Below are 19,294 nucleotides of genomic sequence, written 5' to 3'. Positions count from 1 at the left end.
TGCAGTGGCACAGGGATAATAGAATTTGGCACAAAAAAATCTGGAAAATGGCTAGGGGAGTCATTCCACGCTAAGGTTAGAATTCCGGCCAAACCCTCTGGTAGGAAAACCCTGGCAAATTATTCTTTCTATGGTAGACAACTTAGTTAATCTGGTAGAGACTAGTAACCGTAATCAAATAATGCATACGGAGTACTATGGTCACTCTCTGGCAATGTCAGTGCAGAGGAATTTACATAACGTATATGCAAGAAAATACAATGAATTGAAACCCTGGAGACAAAATGTAGGTTCTACCTTCAGAGTGGAGATATACTGGGTGAACAACTGTTGCATCCCAGTTGTGGTGGGATTGATCTTGATGACCTTGATGAGGCAGTATAGGTGAAGAGACAGAATGTCTTGATAGAAGAAACCCAGAGAGCATACCCCTGTAAGCAACTACCTGTACATGTACTACAAAGCTGAATGCTTTTTGATAGTCTAAATTTGCCATGATTCCCAGTAAGCAACTACAATTAATGAAGCTAGTTTTTGTAACATGAGGGGTCTGTGCATAAACGATGAGATTACAGTACATTGAACTTTGAAGCAGAATGCCTCATGACAGACTAAACCAAGAGAGCACACCTCCACCAATGGGTTCAGACGACAACAGAGGATTCACAAAGTACAACATCTAATTCCATGTCAATAGCTGACACATTCATGACTCCCAAGAATGCCCAAAATTTGTGTGGATTTGTAAAGGACCGTAAAGACATAGGATGGTTGCAGGTTTGGGGTTATATCTTCGTGAAATCAAGGAATATAACCTCCTTCAGTCCTTGGTGAAATGGTCCGTACAGAATGTCTTTGACAGAAATAGCAGACTACACTGAGGTGCCAGTATTTTTATCATGGATTTGGATTGATGAAAGCCATTGGTGGTCAATATAAGACTGTTTTTTTTTTTTTTCTACTAAATAAACGACTTGCAGAGGGACAAAAGAAACCCGACACCAGGCTAGCAAGTCGATGACGTGCAGATATACAGATGGTTCACCCTTGACCCCTAGTTCAGTCAAATATCACTACGCCTGACCCTCTTTACTCATACTTTACCCAACATGTTAAGCTCACTCTGAAAGTTTCCATTGACATGAATTACAGAAATGACCTAGGTTGAGCCTCTGTCAATAAAATCCAGTTAAAATTTTCAAGGAAAAAAGAGCGCTCTCGATCTCAGTGACTTGCGAATGCCCTACTTTCCTTCCGCCTTGCGAAGTCCGTCGTCTGCTCGGGCACCCAGAGTGCGTGTTGGACGTCTCCAGTGAAGCCAGCCCTACTTTGATTGCCTTTGCATTTTATATACGTTGAAATACACCTGGAGAAGTGGCGTAATTTGTACCAATCTGGTCACCTCGGCTTGCTCAAAAGACCCTTAGCCTTTTCCCGTGGTGAACAGTTAGCCGCTGTGTTGAACTTGGAAAAGTTAGCGTTACAGTAAGATGGATTTTGTCACCAGGTCGTTAGCATGGCTCCTGCCAATGCACGAATACAAAAACATCGTGTATCCCTACTTCATTACCAGGGAGAACCTGGAAGCGATGCCCAACTTTCAAATGAGAGACGACGACATCGTGATCGCCAGCTACCCCAAAACAGGTAACGTTAACGTTAAAGTCGGTTTTGTGGTCTTCACGTAAAAGCAGACATGTGGCATAGGCTCTTCAGGGGGCGTTTTATGACTTTTATACGTCGTTGTAGCTGTGCAAGTGTTTCACCGTTCAACAAACCCAAGGGGTTTCCACAAAAGGAAGGAGTGTTGCATATGCGTGGCCAGCTCGCGTGCATGAATATGGAAGGGGTGTGACAGAAACTTGATACAAAGTAATGTTCAAGAATGTAACGTTATTGTGACAATCAAAAATTACTATCAGAATTAGTCAAAACTGATGAGAAAACCAAGACACTTCTTTGTGAGATTTCAGCTGGGTGCTTTTTTTTATTACAGAAGGCCATATTGTTACCTTTGCCAGAATGGCTAAGGTTATGTTTTCGGTTTGGTGGTGTGGTTCTCCCCGTTTGTGAGCAGCATAACTCGAGAGGACTTCGATGGATGCAGCTGATATTTGGTGGGTGGGTAGGGGTGTGGAAGACGAAGGTCGAGTTCGATAATGGGCCTCCTAGCGGCTTGCTAAGGTACTGCAGCAGGACCTGCATGCTTGATATCTCGCGTTCCGGACATGCTGCGGTCGTGATTTTTGAGCGTTAGGGAGCCCTTAAAGCAGGGAGTGATTGCTGCGAGTTTGGGCCCCCTAGCGGCTTTCATGGAAGTGCAGGCGCCGGTTTAATTGCAAACTTTTGTCTGCGGACAGCATAACTCGAGAAGACTTTGACGGATGCAGCTGGTATTTGGTGGGTGGGTAGGGGTCTGGGAAACGAAGGGGGAGTTCGATAATGGGCCCCCTAGCAGCTTCCCTTGGTACTGCAGCGCAACTTCCGGGTGTGTTTTCTCATCTTCTAAACATGATATGGTCACGAATTTCGGGTGTTAGATAGCTCTTATGCTCAGGAGTTAGTAACATAAGTTTGGGCCCCCTAGTTGCCCTTATTCTTGGTCTACAGATTATTAAATCTTATGTGTACATAGCATGTATATACCCCATCATGTATAATGTACTGTCCCTATAAACAATTTTCTTGTAATCGTATCGTCTGGTTCATAGTCGTGTTGACCTCTTTTGCAGCAACTATGACCTTTGGGGTCACTTCTTGTCAATCTTACACTATAGGCTTGGGCATGAGGTAACCATTACACCCAAATATAGCCACAGTGCCAGAATGGCTATGGTTATGTTTTGTGCTTGTGAGTCTGTGTGTGTGTGTGTCTGTGTGAGTGTGTGTGTGTGTGTGTGTGTGTTAACAGCATAACTCAAGAAGCCTCGGATGGATCCCGATAATATTCGGTAGGTGGGTAGGGGTTGGGAAAACGAAGGTCAAGTTCGATAATGGGCTCCCTAGCGGCTTGCTAAGGTACTGCAGCAGAAACTCAATTTTTTATATCTCATGTTCTGGACATGTTGTGGTCGCGATGTTTAAATGGTAAATAGCCCTTGGGGCAGAGAGTAAGTGCTGTAAGTTTTGACCCCCTAACGGCTTGTTTGGAACTGCAGCCGCCGATTTCCTTTCAAACTTTGGAGGAGAATAACTCGGGAACGTGTAGAAGGATCGTCATGGTTTTTGGTATGTAGATAGCCCAAGTAACAATGTACATAATGGAATACTAATTATTCAAATCAACAGCTAATTTGCATAATTAATGAGGAAAGTTTACAAATCCACTGCATTTCATGATAGGACTTTCAAACTTGTCACATATTTAGATGAGAAAGAGAAAAATATCAACGCATATTAATTATGCAATTGACCTCATTTGCATAATTAATGAGAAAATATGAATGTGTTGACGGATCGTCATGATTTTTGGTATGTAGATAGCCAAAGGGAAGACTTACATGATGGAATTCTAATTATGCAAATCAACAGCTAATTTGCATAATTAATGAGGAAAGTTTGTAAATCTACTGCATTCCATTATAGGACTTTCAAACTTGTCACATTTGTAGCTGAGAAAAAGAACTGTCAATACATATCAATTATGCAAATGTTGATCTCATTTGCATAATTAATGGAAAATATGAACGTGTTGACGGATCGTCATGATTTTTGGTATGTAGATAGCCTAAGTAAAAACTTACATAATGAGATACCAATTAATAGCTAATTTGCATAATTGATGAGGAAAGTCGATAGATCCACTGCATTCCGTGATAAGACTTTCAAACTTGTCACATATGTAGTTGAGAAAGATGGCAGAGAGTAAGTGGTGTATGTTTGGGTCCCCTATAATGTCTTTTCTTGAACTGCAGATGCCGGTTTTGTTTCAGACTTTGAAAGAGAATAAGTCAAGACTCGAGAGGACTTCGATGGATGCAGCTGATATTTGGTGGGTGGGTAGGGGTGTGGAAGACGAAGGTCGAGTTCGATAATGGGCCTCCTAGCGGCTTGCTAAGGTACTGCAGCAGGACCTGCATGCTTGATATCTCGCGTTCCGGACATGCTGCGGTCGTGATTTTTGAGCGTTAGGGAGCCCTTAAAGCAGGGAGTGATTGCTGCGAGTTTGGGCCCCCTAGCGGCTTTCATGGAAGTGCAGGCGCCGGTTTAATTGCAAACTTTTGTCTGCGGACAGCATAACTCGAGAAGACTTTGACGGATGCAGCTGGTATTTGGTGGGTGGGTAAGGGTCTGGGAAACGAAGGGGGAGTTCGATAATGGGCCCCCTAGCGGCTTCCCTTGGTACTGCAGCGCAACTTCCGGGTGTGTTTTTACATCTTCTGAACATGGTATGGCCACGAGTTTCGGGTGTTAGATAGCTGTTGTGCTCAGGAGTTAGTGACATAAGTTTGGGCCCCCTAGCGGCTAGTGTAGGGATAGCAGGGGCATTCTTGTCGAAAACTTCTGAAGCTTTACAACCCCAGTCCACCTTAGCAGCTGTCACCACAGTTGAGGGGTTCCTGGTCCATGAATTGGACTGGCCTATGATCAGTCAGTGCTGTGAGCAACCTGATATTTCAGAGGTGTAAAGGTCAGACCTTGCAAATGTGTTAGTTGACCCTTAGGCCATATGATCAACTTGGCAAGCCAAAATGATGGGCTTATGTACATAACAACGGTCTTAGTCTGTATTCTTCTCCTTAATTCCTTTGAGTTTGAGAGGTAGGTACACTGTCATCTCTCTTTTCACTACATGGTCTCAATTTGAGCTGTCCTTGCAGTAGTCTTTTGAAAGCCATTTTCAGTCTCAAAGCCTTCATGCATTCAAGTCTGTCTCCAAAGAGTCAGCTTGAACTATGTAGAACATGTATCTTAAAATAAAAAATAACCTTTTATATCATATGGTTGTGAGATTTGGGGCAGAGCTAATTCAGAAGACAATTGCCCAGCAGAAATTACACGGAGGTGATTTTGTGGAAAATCTTTTGGGTGTACATAGAGATACAAGGAACATGAGGTAGTAGAGCAGAGCTTGGGACATTGTTCCCAATTGACTTACATATATTTAATGTACAGTCAAGTTGTGGCTACACTTCAACATTCGGACTTTTCAACACATCCTATCATATTGTGAGTAGGCGTGTTATCACTCTGTCATCAAATTGAATATGAACTGATGAACAGCTGTAAGGAATTCAGGTTACAAGGCGTAAGGGAAATTTGAAACGATATCGGTTACTTTTTTCTATGGATGTCTGAATTCACAGTTAGACAATAAGTACATAATGTACATTGTTAAAAATGTGGTTGAAAGATATATATATCCAGACATGTTTTCATTGACTGTCTACAAAAAAGTAAAGAAGGGATTCTCCAGGGAATATTATATAAAATTTTCTAGATAAATATGTGGTATGGTGGGCTTTGTGCAAATTTAGAAGTAGTGCCTACCCCCTTGCAATTGTGACAGGGTGGTGGAAATGGTACTTGTTTCTCGATGTTTTAAGCTTGAGGGTGACTTCTGAACAGTTTCATACAACTAAAATGCACATTTGTGGAGTTATGGTTTTGGAGCTGAGGGGTTGCCCCACAAACCTGGACAATAGACTAAAACCACTGCGACAATTTTGCCTTTGCCAGAATGGCTTAAAGGTTAGGTTTTGGATGTGTTTGTGTGTCTGTGTGTGTGTTAACAGCATAACTCGAGAAGCCTGGGATGGATCCTGATGATATTTGGTAGGTGGGTAGGGATCGGGAAACGAAGGTCAAGTTTGATAATGGACCCCCTAGCGGCTTGCTAAGGTACTGCAGCAGAAACTCAACTTTGGACGAAATAACTCTACAACATGTTGACGGATCGTCATGATTTTTGGTATGTAGATAGAATGAGTGATGACTTACATAATGAGATACTAATTATGCACATCAACAGCTCATTTGCATAATTAATTAGGAAAATTTATAAATCCACAGTATTCCATGATAGGACTTTCAAACTTGTCACATATGTAGCTGGGAAGGAGAGAAATGGCTATAGATATCAATCATGCAAATGATGACCTCATTTGCATTATTAATGAGAAAATATGAACATGTTGACGGATCATCATGTTTTTTGGTATTTAGGTAGCGTAAGTGAAGACCTACATAATGAGATACCAATTATGCAAATCAACCGCTAATTTGCATAATCAATTAGGAAAAGTACAAAAACCCACTGCATTTCATTATAGTACTTTCATCAAAGTTGTCACATATGTAACTGAGAAAGAGGGAAGAGAGTAAGGGGTGTATTTTATTAAAGACTGAAAGAGAATAAGTCAAGAATGGATCAAAGGATCATCATGATTTTTGGTATGCTGATAGCTTAAGTAATACTTGATACAATTTGATATCGATTAATGGTAACTTGGGATCTAATTTGCATAATCAATGTTGAAATTTTATAAACCAACTCCAAGCATATGATTATAAAGAAAATGAAATGAGTAACGCATTTGTCTACAGACATCATTCTACATAACAAACCTTGTTATTTGGCAAAGGTATGTGTTCGTGGAACTCTAGTTTTTGTTCTGTGTTAATGTTCTTCTTCTCCAAACAAATACAGAGTATGATCAATGACCTGGATCAGATGGCTGTCACCATGGTTACTGGTTAAGTAACAGGACACCCTGTGGTGTTCGATTATATTGTCAGGACAATTAACTGGGCAATTCGACCCATCACCCTAGCACCAAGGACGTTATAAAGAGCTCTAACCCCATAGCTTACCTTTAATAGCAAGCCATGTTGACCAGGGTAATTGGGCCAAATTGGCCAAGGTGTTGGGCTGAATTGACCAGGGTGTCAGTGCTGATCCCTTTCAAAATTACAGGAACCAACTGGGTCCTGGAAATCATCACCAAAATCTTGCAGGCAGCTGGGAAGAGCGAGGCCACTTCAGAGGAACGAGCCTTTGCTAAGCTGGAGTTCCACCACCCTGAGCTTCCCCAGACCACACACCTGATGCTGGAGGACAGCCCCTCACCAAGGGTCATCCTGACCCACCTGTGCCCTGATTTAGCACCCCCGGGAATAGCCAACCCTGAGGGCAATGTAGATATCATATCATAAACATGTTGTTTTTATTTTGTTTTGTGTTATAATTACGTTATTTTTCACATAAGTTATCTTATCCATTATTCCAGTAGCCTGGGCTACAGAATTTTTATGGCTGGTTAGTTGGGCTAGGACCATGATTCAGTTGAATTGAAAATATCTAAAATCTAGCTTTATAACTGTCATACTTTCCATCAGATGTTTTATGAACCTGGTAATGACGACAACTGCATCAGTAAAGGATAGCTCAATGCAAGTACATGTAGTTTATATTTGCTCTTGACAAACTTTCACAAGTTCGCAAATCTTTCCATTACCTAATCTCCAAGCAGATCCTACAATGGCATAAAATAGTACCTAACTGGCCAAGGAGTGTAGTCAGCCAAGAGGTGTCCATTTGCCATGTAGCCAAACACACTCCTAGGCCGGCTTCACTCTTCTGCCAGCTTTTGATACTATCTTATGCTACCGTAAGATCTGCTTGGAGATTACATTTTACCCACTTTTGATGTAGTACCAAACAAATCAACGTTATCACATTATCTGCAATGTACTTATATATGCAACATCCTCTTAACTCCAGGTGAAGGTGATAGTGGTAATGAGGAACCCGAAGGACGCTGCTGTCTCCAACTACCACTTCGGCCTGAATATAATGAGGAATTACTTCTACTTTGGTCACATTTTGGCTTATTTTCTTACCTGGGACAGATTTTGTAACGTCTTCCTGTCTGGAGAAGGTAAATGTCATCCTGCCTAAGCCAAACCCAATCCGTATGTTTGAACAATAGCAAAAGTGTATGCTAGTCTGCCAATCACATTTTTCTAAAAGAAGTTGCTATTTATCTTCAGTTGATGTTATAAGTCCAATTTGCATATCATTGTCACATTACCAAGTTTACAACAAAACCTAATTTAAGTTTTGATACCACAGATATAGCAGTATTAGAAAAAATGCTTACACAGCAAGGCATCACCAAAAACTTAAACTTTACATTGAATTTCACAAAAAGTTTGCAACTTCAGATTATAAAATGTCACAAATTTTGTGTTGCCAAAACATATGCTCATGTACTTTGATGATGATTTTTCCTTTCAATTCATTGAAGCCGTTTTTGGCAACTTCTACAATCATGTGTTGTCCTGGTGGCAGAAGCGTCACGACCCCCACTTCCTGTTTCTCAAGTATGAAGACATGCAGAAGGTGAGAATTTGCACTTACCCCACTGTGCACAAGAAGATTCTGCTTACTTTTGATTTATAATTTATTTCCAGTTCATATTCCACACAGCTTGTATGGAAAGTAGATTCAGATACTTTCCAAGCAGAGGTTCAGCTCCAGCTATTTTTGGACATGTTTTAGGCATCTTTGTCAGGCTTTCCATTCTTTCGTACATGATTTTTCTAGTGACTCTTTCAGTCTGCATATATGCACTGATAATCTGTATTTGGTTTCTTTGTTTATTAGGATTATACTAACAGGTATATTACTAGAATGTGTAGTGATATGTCATTTTTAACTCCTTCAGAATCTGACAGATGCTGTGAAGACAGTGGCAGAGTTTCTGGAGATGGACCTAGATGATGCCACCGTCAAACACATTGCCAAGGACTGCACATTCCACAACATGAAAAAAGTGTTTGAGAACTCAGACTTCAAGCACAGAACCTTCATGGCAAGAAAAGGTCTTTACAGTATATCTCATCATCATATAGCCAGACAATGTTGTCCAATCAGAAGAATATTGACTATGACACCGTGACACATAGAATTGTTGCATGCCGGATGTCTAATGAATTTCTGGGCGTCTAATTATTTAAAACTAGCATGATGAGACATTAATATCATTATATGATATCGTAACGCAGGTATGGTAGGTGACTGGACGAACTACTTCAGCCCAGAGCAGAGCCAGGCTTTTGATGCCATGTACAGGGAGAAGCTGGAAGGCACTGGTCTGGAGTTTGAGTTCGAGTGACCCGTCTTACCTAGGAATTAACAGCAAAGAAGCAGACAATGGATAGGAGATAGTGGCAGGCTGTGGCTGAGGAGCATTTGGTCATTTTCATGTCATCATAATGTTTGTGTGAATCAACTATTGAAAACAGTTGTTTTTATTATGTTTTTTTTTTTAAGTTGTTATAGTGAGTAAGAAATAGTGTAAAACTGTAACATTTATTGATTGTCATATCATTCACCTAATATATACCATGTCACTATTTAGTACATCTGCACATGTATTAAAAACAAGGGTGCCATTCCTTGCTTTGTCACATGGTGGCATAACATATCCATTCTGTATGGATAATGACTTTCAGTATCCTGACTGCAAAGGCATCTGATGCCTCAGTAGAGCACTGTAAATGGAGGTACATAGCATGTCTTTCTATATATTGTTACTCTTGAAATAGTTGAACTGTAATTTCCAACACCAAAATTGGATTCACCCAAATTTTCGACTGTACAGCATCAGTCTTTGTCAAGGAATGAACAATCCACTGCTGTTGTGACGTCACGTTATGTAGATAGAACACGTGACTCAGTAAGCAGTGGATCAAACAGAAGGAGAAACTTCACATTACCCAGGCGTTGAAAACGTGCGGATACCCCACATGGGCCATAGAGAAGGCTACAGCACCCAAACCCCCATCACCCAGTGATACTACACGCCAGCAGAGGGAAAAATAGGGGAATTGTTGTGCTTCCTTACGTGAAAGGTGTATCTGAAGGACTTAGAAGAATCTTCACCTCACATGGGATAAAAACCTGTTTCAGGCCGGCGAATACTCTGAGCAACATCCTTGTAGCACCTAAAGACAAAACCCCTAAAGAACAAAAGTGTGGTGTCATCTATCATATTAAGTGCCAAGGACAGAACATCAGGGGCCCTTGTACAGAAACCTATATTGGGGAGACTGAGAGATCACTTAAGACCAGGTTCCTGGAGCACAAACGCAAGAGTTCAAAAACCTCAGAAGTTTCCCAACATATACACATAGAATCGCCGGGTCATTCAGTGTCACTAGACAAAGTTGAAATTTTGGACACAGAACCAGACTTTTTCGCCAGAGGGATTAAAGAAGCAATCTACATCCGGGCTCTACAACCATCCCTGAACAGAGACGGTGGGCGCCATAGACTTCCTGCAACCTATAATCCACTGCTTACTGAGTCATGTGTTCTATCTACATAATGTGACGTCACAACAGCAGTGGATTGTACATTCATTGACAAAGACTGATGCTGTACAGTCGAAAATTTGGGTGAGTCCAATTTTGGTGTTGGAAATTACAGTTCAACTATTTCAAGAATGACTTGTACCAACACAGATGAACTTTCAACCAAGAAGGTTATGGTTTGGGTAGTGTTTGTATGTATATAATATTATGTATGTATGCATCACTCGATAACATTTGGATGGATTGTATTGATATTTGTTACTAGCATGTGGGTAGGGCTTGATGAGACCAATCAGAATTTGCACCCCAGTGGCTTGTTATGGTACTGCAGCAGAACATTTTGATATCTCGATTTCTGGACATGCCATGGCTATGACTTTTGACTAGTAGACAGCTCTTGGGGCCAAGAGTAAGTGGTGCAGGTGTGGGCCCCCTAATGGCTTGTTTTGGAATTGCAGGGACTAGTTTAGTGTAAAACTTTGAAAGGGAGTAACTCAAGATGGTGTTGTCGATTCATCCAGATTTATGGTATGTAGATAGCTTAAGTAATGCGTCATAGCTTAAGTAATGCGTCATGTGGTTTCTCATATAGTTCCATTTGTAGATATTGATTATGCAAATCAGAATCTAGTTTGCATAATTAATTAGGAAATTGCCTAACCCATTCAGTTCCAATGTAGGGCTATTTCAACATGTGACATTTGCAATGGAGAAAGAGAAGAATATTGATAGATGAATATTATGCAAATAAAGACATCATTTGCATAATTAATGAAGTAGTGCTATAATCCCACTGTGGCAAATAACGGGAATTTCTTACTTGTGGCATTTGGAAGGTACTGAAAGGTGAACATCATTAAACATATATTACACTAATGAGTGCCATTATCAGAAAATGTGATTGAGGCCTTATTTCTTAACATATGCGTCTGTTATTTGGGTTTAGGAGATGATCAACTAATATGATTTATGCAAATGAGGACCTTGTTTGCATAGTTAATGACAAGCACAATTAATACACAAGTTTAAAGATTAGATTCATTTAGCGAATGTATGGGTCATGGAACTCTAGCTAGTTCAATTTATTTCACAAATGGTGTACTATGTCACTTCTATCTTTGCACACAGCTGTATGATATAATTTGTGACTGCCAAATGTTATACCTACATGTTCGTACTACATAATCAGGCGTGTTTCTTCTAATACCTTGTACCTGTTTTATATAGCATTAGCTATGATTTCAGAATAATTATATCATTAAGAATGTTGAACTACCATACTCATTTGAATGGAAGTGGAAACTTACTTACTTAGTACTTAGGTCCTCCTGTGCCATGAGGCACATTGGGCAGCAAGTAGTTTCCATCGTCCTCTGTCAGACGCAGTCTGCTCTGCCATTCCCCATGTGATGTTGACTCCCCTCAGGTCCTCATTGAATGTCCTCCTCCATGTGTTTTTTGGTCTTCCTCTCTTTCGTTTTCCCCCTGGAGGAATCCAAGTCATGGCAGTCTTAGAATGCCTGTGGTTTGGTAGGCGCAGGATGTGCCCTGCCAGCTGCATCCTCCTCCCTGTGATGATCTTGCTTAAGGGTTGGGAGTTGGCCCTTCTGAGGATTTCCTCGTTGGTGATGTGCTCTTGCCATCTAACCTTCAAGATTTTCCTCAAGTTCCTCTGGTGGAACACATCTAGCTTCTTGTTCAATCTAGCTGAGGACTTCCATGTCTCGCTGGCATATACTGCTGTGGGTAGGACTATGCTGTTGTACAGGCGGAGCTTTGTGTCCAGGCTGATGGTACTGGTTGACCAGACCTTGCGCAACCTTCGGAATACCGCAGCCGCCTTCCCGATTCTGCAGTTGATATCCGGCTCTACGTCACCGCTGTTACTGAGCACGCTGCCAAGGTAGGTGAACTGGTCCACTATTTCAACCTGGTTGTTGTTGACGCTGATGTTCAGTGGTGGATGGTTGGTGTTATCTCCCACTTCCATTGCCTTGGTCTTCTCTGTGCTCACTCGCAGCCCAACCTTCCCAGAGAACTGTTCCAGTTTCGTTGTCAGGTTCTGTAAGTCCTGGTTGGTCTCAGACAGTAGGGCTAAGTCATCTGCGAAGTCAAGGTCTGCTAGTCTCTCCTCTCCGTTCCATCTCACCCCCTCTCTACCATCTTCTGTAGTCTTCTTCAAGACAAAGTCAATGGTCAGCAGAAACAGGAACGGGGAAAGGATGCATCCTTGTCTGACGCCCGTGACAATATCAAAGAAATCTGTTGTTCCTCCCTCTGTCCTGACACAACATCTTGAGTTTGCGTATAGGCTTTTAAAGGTATTTACAAACTGTCCTGGTATACCATATGAGCGAGCAATATTCCAGAGAGATGTTCTATGAATACTGTCGAAAGCCTTTTTAAAGTCGATGAAGTTCAGCACTAGTGGTGTTTGGTATTCAAGACATTGATCAATGATGTTACGGAGCGTGAAGATGGAAAAGGAGAAAGTAAAAAACTCTAACGGGGGCCGCCCTAAGACGGTTCGGAGAGCTCGTCAATGGGTTGCATGTAGCTCGACCGGAGCTTGTCCGGGCAATGGCCAAGACTTGGCCAATACTCGGCCGGCAACCCGACGGTTTTTGACTCTCTCTTTTTCGGTCGGAGTTTGCCCGAACTCTTCTGCCTCGCGCCAGACTCGTTCGGGCTTCCTGCAATAACCGGACGATATTCCGTCCGACTTTTAACAAGTTTGGCGTGCTTTGGGCGAACGTTGTGCTGGTGTCGCTGGGAGCTCGGGAGGGCTCCGGCAGAATTTTAACTGTCACCTAATCAATTTGACACCTGTGTTGAACACGTGCCTTTGTTTTGGGCTTTCATCTTTAGTAAACAGTTTGTTCCGAAAAATAAGATACATAAAGACTACTGTATGAACTTAAGAAAGCTGCGTACCTTTTATAATGTAAGGCAATTGGACACGAAGACAATACTTCCTATTTATTTTTTGCTATAGGTTTGGATGTGTACATGTGAGTTCATATATTCTTCATGTCTGAAGGCTTCCAGTCTGTAACTCGGACGGCCTTTGCCGGCCTTCGCTCGAGGTTCGCCCAAGGATCGCCCGAGGTTTGCCCGATTTCAGCTTTGTCTAAATTATTGTATTATGTTGAATAAGACTGGTCTGTTCACTTCGTGGCTCTTGTGGTAGTTTTCGGATTGGTGTATCACAACATTCCAGTTGATATTATTGTTTTCAGCGTGCTCGTCCACTCCACTCATGTCCTACATATATCCCGCAACTCAGAAATTAGATTTTACACAAATATTGGCTTTCTACAAGGTTAGTCAGTTCTGACTTCGTCCACGTTCAAGACATAGTACAATCTCTTTAACAAATTATAATCAGTTGTGTTGGACGGACGTCGGACAGGCTCCGTCTATTTGTAAAGGGGCAGATTTTCAGCGAAAAATACAGCCGATACTCGGGCGATGTTGAAATTCGGCGAACTCTGACCGAGCTACAAATTCGGCCGGCGTCCGCATGAATTGTAAAGCCGGTGTGACAGCGTTCTCGCCCCCCCGTGATCTCGCCCCCCCGGGGGCGAAATCACTAGCGATCTCGCCCCCCCGGGGCGAAATCACTAGCGATCTCGCCCTCCCCGGCTAGTGATCTCGCCCCCCTACCTCGCCCCCCTTTAGCGATTTCGCCCCCCCCCCCAAAAAAAAAACGGGTTTACATGACATTTTAGAAGTTGATTGGTATAAATCACAAAATGTAGTTTCAGAATGATAAAAGTACACGAGTTTGATACATAACTCCATTCATAGTATCAATATTAACGTAATTACATGGTAATAAGATAGTTGAACTTGTTTCAGACAAGGAGGGTTTGGTCCCTTGTATTCCCATTATTGCATATACCTGAGTCTTGACATAAGATGTATTTCATTGTATTCACCTGTCCTCCAATATGAAGTCTCTACAATGAAGTGACCACAAAAGAACTATGTAATGTCTTTATTAATTATGCAAATATTAGGTATTAATTAGAATAACGCACATTTTGGTATATGCACCTGGCCAAGGGATATCTTCACCTCCAACATGACTGTCTTTTCTAGTATTTAGGAACTGATGCATTTACCCATGTTTCTTAAGACAGGTACTTTACCAGTGTTTGTGTAGCATTTAGCAACAGCTATATCAACTTGCGCGTAGATAGTGTTTATAATGAGAAACTATTATTCACTTGTGTTTTTGTTAGTGCTTTGGAAATGTTTCCAGCACAAGAAAGAAAACACTGTGACAAATTGAAAACATATAGCTGACGTATTCCGTACCATAGACGGTGTTGATTTATACGTTCGCAGTAGCACTGTTTTATGCCACCTCAGCTGCAAAAATTGTCTTTTTTCATTTCAATGTCATGTTTGCACCGAACAATATAATATCGACTTTCGAGGTATGACATCTTACGGTACGGTAATAAGGTGCCATATAGGTACCAGGTAACACACCAATACGTTACTCCCTAGGTGCAGTATAGTACCAGATAGCGCACCTGTAATATGTAGTAGCCAGCTGCTCTGGGAGGGGGGGGGGGGCGAAAACGCTAAAGGGGGGCGAAAACGCTAGTGATCTCGCCCCCCGGGGGGGCGAGATCGCCGGGGGGGGCGAGATCGCTGTCACACCGGCTTTAGGACATGTGAGTGGGACTAGCCACTCCATGTTCGCTAGGCTGCTGAACTTCTCACCCTGCACTCATCCGGTTATTCACCTATAACTCACTCTGATAACCCCCCTGTTTAGACACGCCATTCTTGTTACACCGCTCTAATGTCCAGTGAGTGGACTTTGAGTGTTGCTTTAAGTGAAAGACATTCGTGTGACAGTTGGGAATGGAGCAGGTGAAAACACCTGAGGATGAGATAGCGCCTCTTATCAGAGCTACTTTATCTGTTGACACCAGCGTGATTCACACGAACCTACAGACTGGATTGTCATCACGACCAGCTGTTGTCGTGTTAGTACGCCGTACAGGGCAACGTGCCCAAACATCGTAAGCCACGTGAGGACTTTAATAGGTTGTTCTTTAGGCTGGGTGATGTAACCGGCACGCAGTTTTACAAGCCATTTCCAGTATGTGCCAGCATACGTAATAGCTCAAAGAGCGAACGTTCGAACGAGCGAAAGCCCCATCCTGTAACCACTTCCTTTTGTCAACCTCCTTGATTCATTATACATACAAGGAGCTTTCGTCAAAGCTCCTTGATTCATACCCCCAGGTAGTGAGAAGAAGACATGAGATTGTCACTGCAGGTCGTTTTAACACAGTGATTGATGATATTAATGACAAATGAGCCAAGTACTTAACATTACACAGAGTCCATACTACTATACTAGGCCTATATGTCTGGCTTCTTTTGTCTCCTTATAGGAAAATGTTAAGCAAATCAATTTTGCTATATTTCAAATCTATTCGCAACATGAATCGCGATAAAAATGTAAGATATGTATGTTGCTCACAAGTAAGGGGAACTTAAGTTGGATGCGCATGAAACGCGAAATCATGAGAACAAGACGTCTTGAGAATTTTAATCCCATCCCTTTAACATGAACTTTGCGTCCTTGCATGCCGATTAAAGTTGAACAAGTTTAACTTTACTTTTAATACTAGCCTGACCAAATCATAAGTTCCTGAAGGAGGCCCACTTTTTTTGTCACCGTGTAATTTTTTAAGCGCACATCACCGTTTATTCAGGGTCACATGTTACCTATCAGGCGTTTTTGTTTTCTGATTGAGATTTACTCACTTTAACGTGCACGGTGTTGACGTCATTGGAAAAAGGTTTCTGTGGAAAAAAATCCCTCCCTGTTGTACTAAACAGGAACAAACATTTCGACGGGGACAGGATTGTTCACTCAGGTCTATATTTAGAAGGGGACAATGTGAACATGGAATCAAATTCTCGTTTATCTAAATTTACATCGCATACGTTGACGGGAAAAACGTCAGAATGTCGTCATACTCCTATTTTGGATGAAAGTCCTGCTGACGTTGGCCTTGGAACGCCAGGTAAGAATTTGTCAAAATGTTGCGCTGTAGACACCTCTTTAGCTTGAATTTGACTTACATTGTTCCCTACACTCCCTATAATCCAAAAGGAAACAAAAGATGTCCTACTTCCACAAAGTGTGCTGGAGTGTTATTGTACACAAGGAGTCCATTAGCACCTCTAATGGTAATCAAACCAGAAGATGCAAAATAATGTGTGCTTTCATTAACTTATCAGGTAGCCACAGCTGTTCTAATGCGCCAGTATTCCCGAATCTAACATTATAATATATTAATGATCAAACGACAGCGCGTGCTTGTGTATGAGAACTCCATCTCAAGTGAAGGACCGAGAGTTCCGTAACACATGTTTGGTCCAAATATTCCCAGGTACCATGGCGACCATTCTGTCACCACGACAATATTTTACTTAAAGAAAGCGCGAAAGAAGTTTAAGAATAATGCGCATTATTGTAACGATAAAGGTGGAGAGATTGCCGGCTTTTCAATGTATTTGTTGAATGAAAGCTTTCATCACGTTCTTTGTTTGACATATCCGCTAAGCTCTATGTAAAACAGAGGCATTCCGACCTCACCACGCGCATGCATAAAAACGAGTAACCAACGAATGTGTTTTCATTCATAGCTCAGGGAATTTATCAATTTGACTGAGAGCAGCGGGTTTATAAAAGACAGGGCGTTATAGCCGACCAGCTTCACAGACTGACCTCAGAGGACAGGAAGACAACCAGTGAGCACAAGAGGGACGTTGTCGCAGCGGCAAAACTACATAGCAAGATGAAGACCCTGTGCATTCTACTTTGCTTCGTTTACAGGTGGGTACTCTAATATTACACAGAGCGTCCATCACATCAATGTAGCACCTTGGTTACGCCTAGCGCCTATGCGTTGTCGTGGATGTGACAGTTACTTGTAGTTACTGAAAAAATTTAAGACGACATTGCTACGCCTGGTGCTTCGAAAATGCCAATAAATCTCTGCACACTGTGCACACAACAGCTGCCTTCTCTTCCTAGAGGATAAGAAATTTCAAGGTTGAACGCTGTGATTGAGAATACTGCACACCGTCGCTGAATTGATAAAAGGTAACGTTACAGAGTTATGGTGAACTTTTACGAGTGCTGAATCTGTATTTATCAGCTGGTGGAACAAATTGCTGGTGCAAGTGGTTGTTGATTTCGCGTCTAGAAACTTGTCACAACTAAGCCCCACACATCCTTCCCCAAGAGTCGCTGGAGATTGTATCTGAAATAAGAGGGTCCTACTGTTTTTGATGATATGTAGTTCCACTCCACAACAATTCTACGGAAAACGAATCCATGCGCACTTACATATTAAAACTAAAAGTGGTTAGCAAGGCTTATAGAGGCTTTAATACATGATAAAGGGAATTGACTTGATTTATTTGCCTCAATGCCCATAGCGTCTACGGCCTGTCGTGCGTGTGCGACTATGACAACCTGGCGCAGTTCTGCGGCCCTGCCCCCACCAACTGTGCGGCAGGCACCGTCAGGGACCCGTGTGGCTGCTGTGACGTCTGCGCCAAGGTTCGTGTTACTCACCTCCACCAGACTCCTCTAGCAATAGAAGGGTTGCCTCCGCGTAAACTAGTAATTTGCGACAAACTTAAGTTGTTGTTTTTTGCCGGCCAACTTATCTGGTGTGTGATCTATTTGCCTAAATTCTACTATTTCCAGCGATATGTGGAGCCTGATAGAGGCTAGTAGACTGGGTAGGATTTTCCCAGATAGTTTTCAAGCCAAACGATGTTCTACAGCCACTGGCCTGCTACGTCCACTCATGAATCATTCACACTGGCTGATAGAATCTACTATTTCTTCAGCTACCAGAGACCTGTCAACTAGACTAACGTGTCGTGGTTCGTGGTTGCGTCTTGCCATTATCGTCCCTTTTAATGCCTTTATCCCACTTGTTTTCGTCGTCGAAACTGTTCTAAACTCATGTTCTCACCTTGTGTCGTTACTAGCGTCGTATCGATGCATGAGTGCTCATTACAAAAAGCATTTTTCGGGACTCTGAAACCACCTGCTTCTTATAGGCACACATGCTTGTCATCAGCTGCCAATGGGTATCTAATTATTGTAGAATATCTGTTGTATTTTTCAGATAATCAAATCTTCTTGTGTTCCAGGTTCAGGGCGAGCGCTGTGACGGACCGTACGGAGTGTACGGGACCTGTGCGGCCGGCCTGGTGTGCGAGAAGAACGGCAACGACCAGCCCCTGAACGTCATCGTGGGCCCGCTTGGGGAGGACGGGCGCGTCGGGATATGTGTCCCTCCCGCCAGCAGTAAGTAACGTTACACGTATTGTTGCATGTACTGTTACACATTACACATTACACGCCGTTTGTATCTGATATGGCAAACTGTTTACATAAATGGACCTGTACATGAAAGTATTTTCCATGGCATTTGTTGTTGTTTTTTTGCTTCCTATATGGCAGTACTAATGGTTGTTTCGCCTCTTTCCCCAGACCAAGCCCAGAACGCTCCGACCCAGTGTGAGATCCAGCGGCAAGAGTACTCCATGCTGTACGCCAACAACGCGGTGAGTGCGCACCGCATCCAGAACAACGAACAGACTCACAGACAGCGTAGATGGAAATACATGTATCAGTCATCCAGTCTGTTAAATCTCTACTAGCTTCCCACTATGCGGTCTGTAGATACTAAAACCACTTGTAAATAATTGTTTCGCCCTGCCGATATACTATCATTATAGACCTTTTGTGGCTATCATTATAAACATCAGTACTAGGTCCCTGAGATGTCCACAGTGTTCAACAATCACGTGGAAAAGAACGTGGTAAGTTTTAAGATAGCGTACCTAGTACGAGACGGATGTTTATGTTTCGTAACGGTAGCAGGGATCTAGAGCTAAAGCAATACGATTA

At 42.3% G+C, this 19,294-nt stretch overlaps 2 protein-coding genes across 2 annotated transcripts in view; both read left to right on the top strand.

Annotated features, from left to right (window-relative positions):
- The first annotated feature begins 1,306 nt into the window (after nucleotides 1-1,306).
- On the top strand, nucleotides 1,307-9,190 carry LOC118412230 (sulfotransferase family cytosolic 1B member 1-like). Its single transcript, XM_035814949.1, has 6 exons — nucleotides 1,307-1,647; nucleotides 6,917-7,137; nucleotides 7,724-7,880; nucleotides 8,250-8,344; nucleotides 8,670-8,826; nucleotides 9,010-9,190. Exons 1-6 carry the CDS (start codon nucleotides 1,491-1,493, stop codon nucleotides 9,117-9,119), a joined length of 897 nt encoding a protein of 298 aa, XP_035670842.1. The 5' UTR covers nucleotides 1,307-1,490; the 3' UTR covers nucleotides 9,120-9,190.
- A 7,717-nt stretch (nucleotides 9,191-16,907) lies between these two features.
- The window catches only part of LOC118412022 (thyroglobulin-like), a 3,495-nt gene continuing 1,108 nt past the window's right edge, over nucleotides 16,908-19,294 (top strand). The window contains exons 1-4 of the mRNA XM_035814607.1: nucleotides 16,908-17,194; nucleotides 17,803-17,926; nucleotides 18,532-18,688; nucleotides 18,875-18,948. Coding sequence (XP_035670500.1) covers nucleotides 17,157-17,194; nucleotides 17,803-17,926; nucleotides 18,532-18,688; nucleotides 18,875-18,948 — 393 coding nt within the window. The 5' untranslated portion in view covers nucleotides 16,908-17,156. The remainder of the gene's footprint in view (nucleotides 17,195-17,802; nucleotides 17,927-18,531; nucleotides 18,689-18,874; nucleotides 18,949-19,294) is intronic.

The sequence above is a fragment of the Branchiostoma floridae genome, chromosome 3, assembly GCF_000003815.2.
Source record: "Branchiostoma floridae strain S238N-H82 chromosome 3, Bfl_VNyyK, whole genome shotgun sequence".
Lineage (NCBI taxonomy): Eukaryota > Metazoa > Chordata > Leptocardii > Amphioxiformes > Branchiostomatidae > Branchiostoma > Branchiostoma floridae.
Note: the sequence above shows the minus strand (reverse complement) of the source record. Positions and strands in the feature narration are given on the sequence as shown.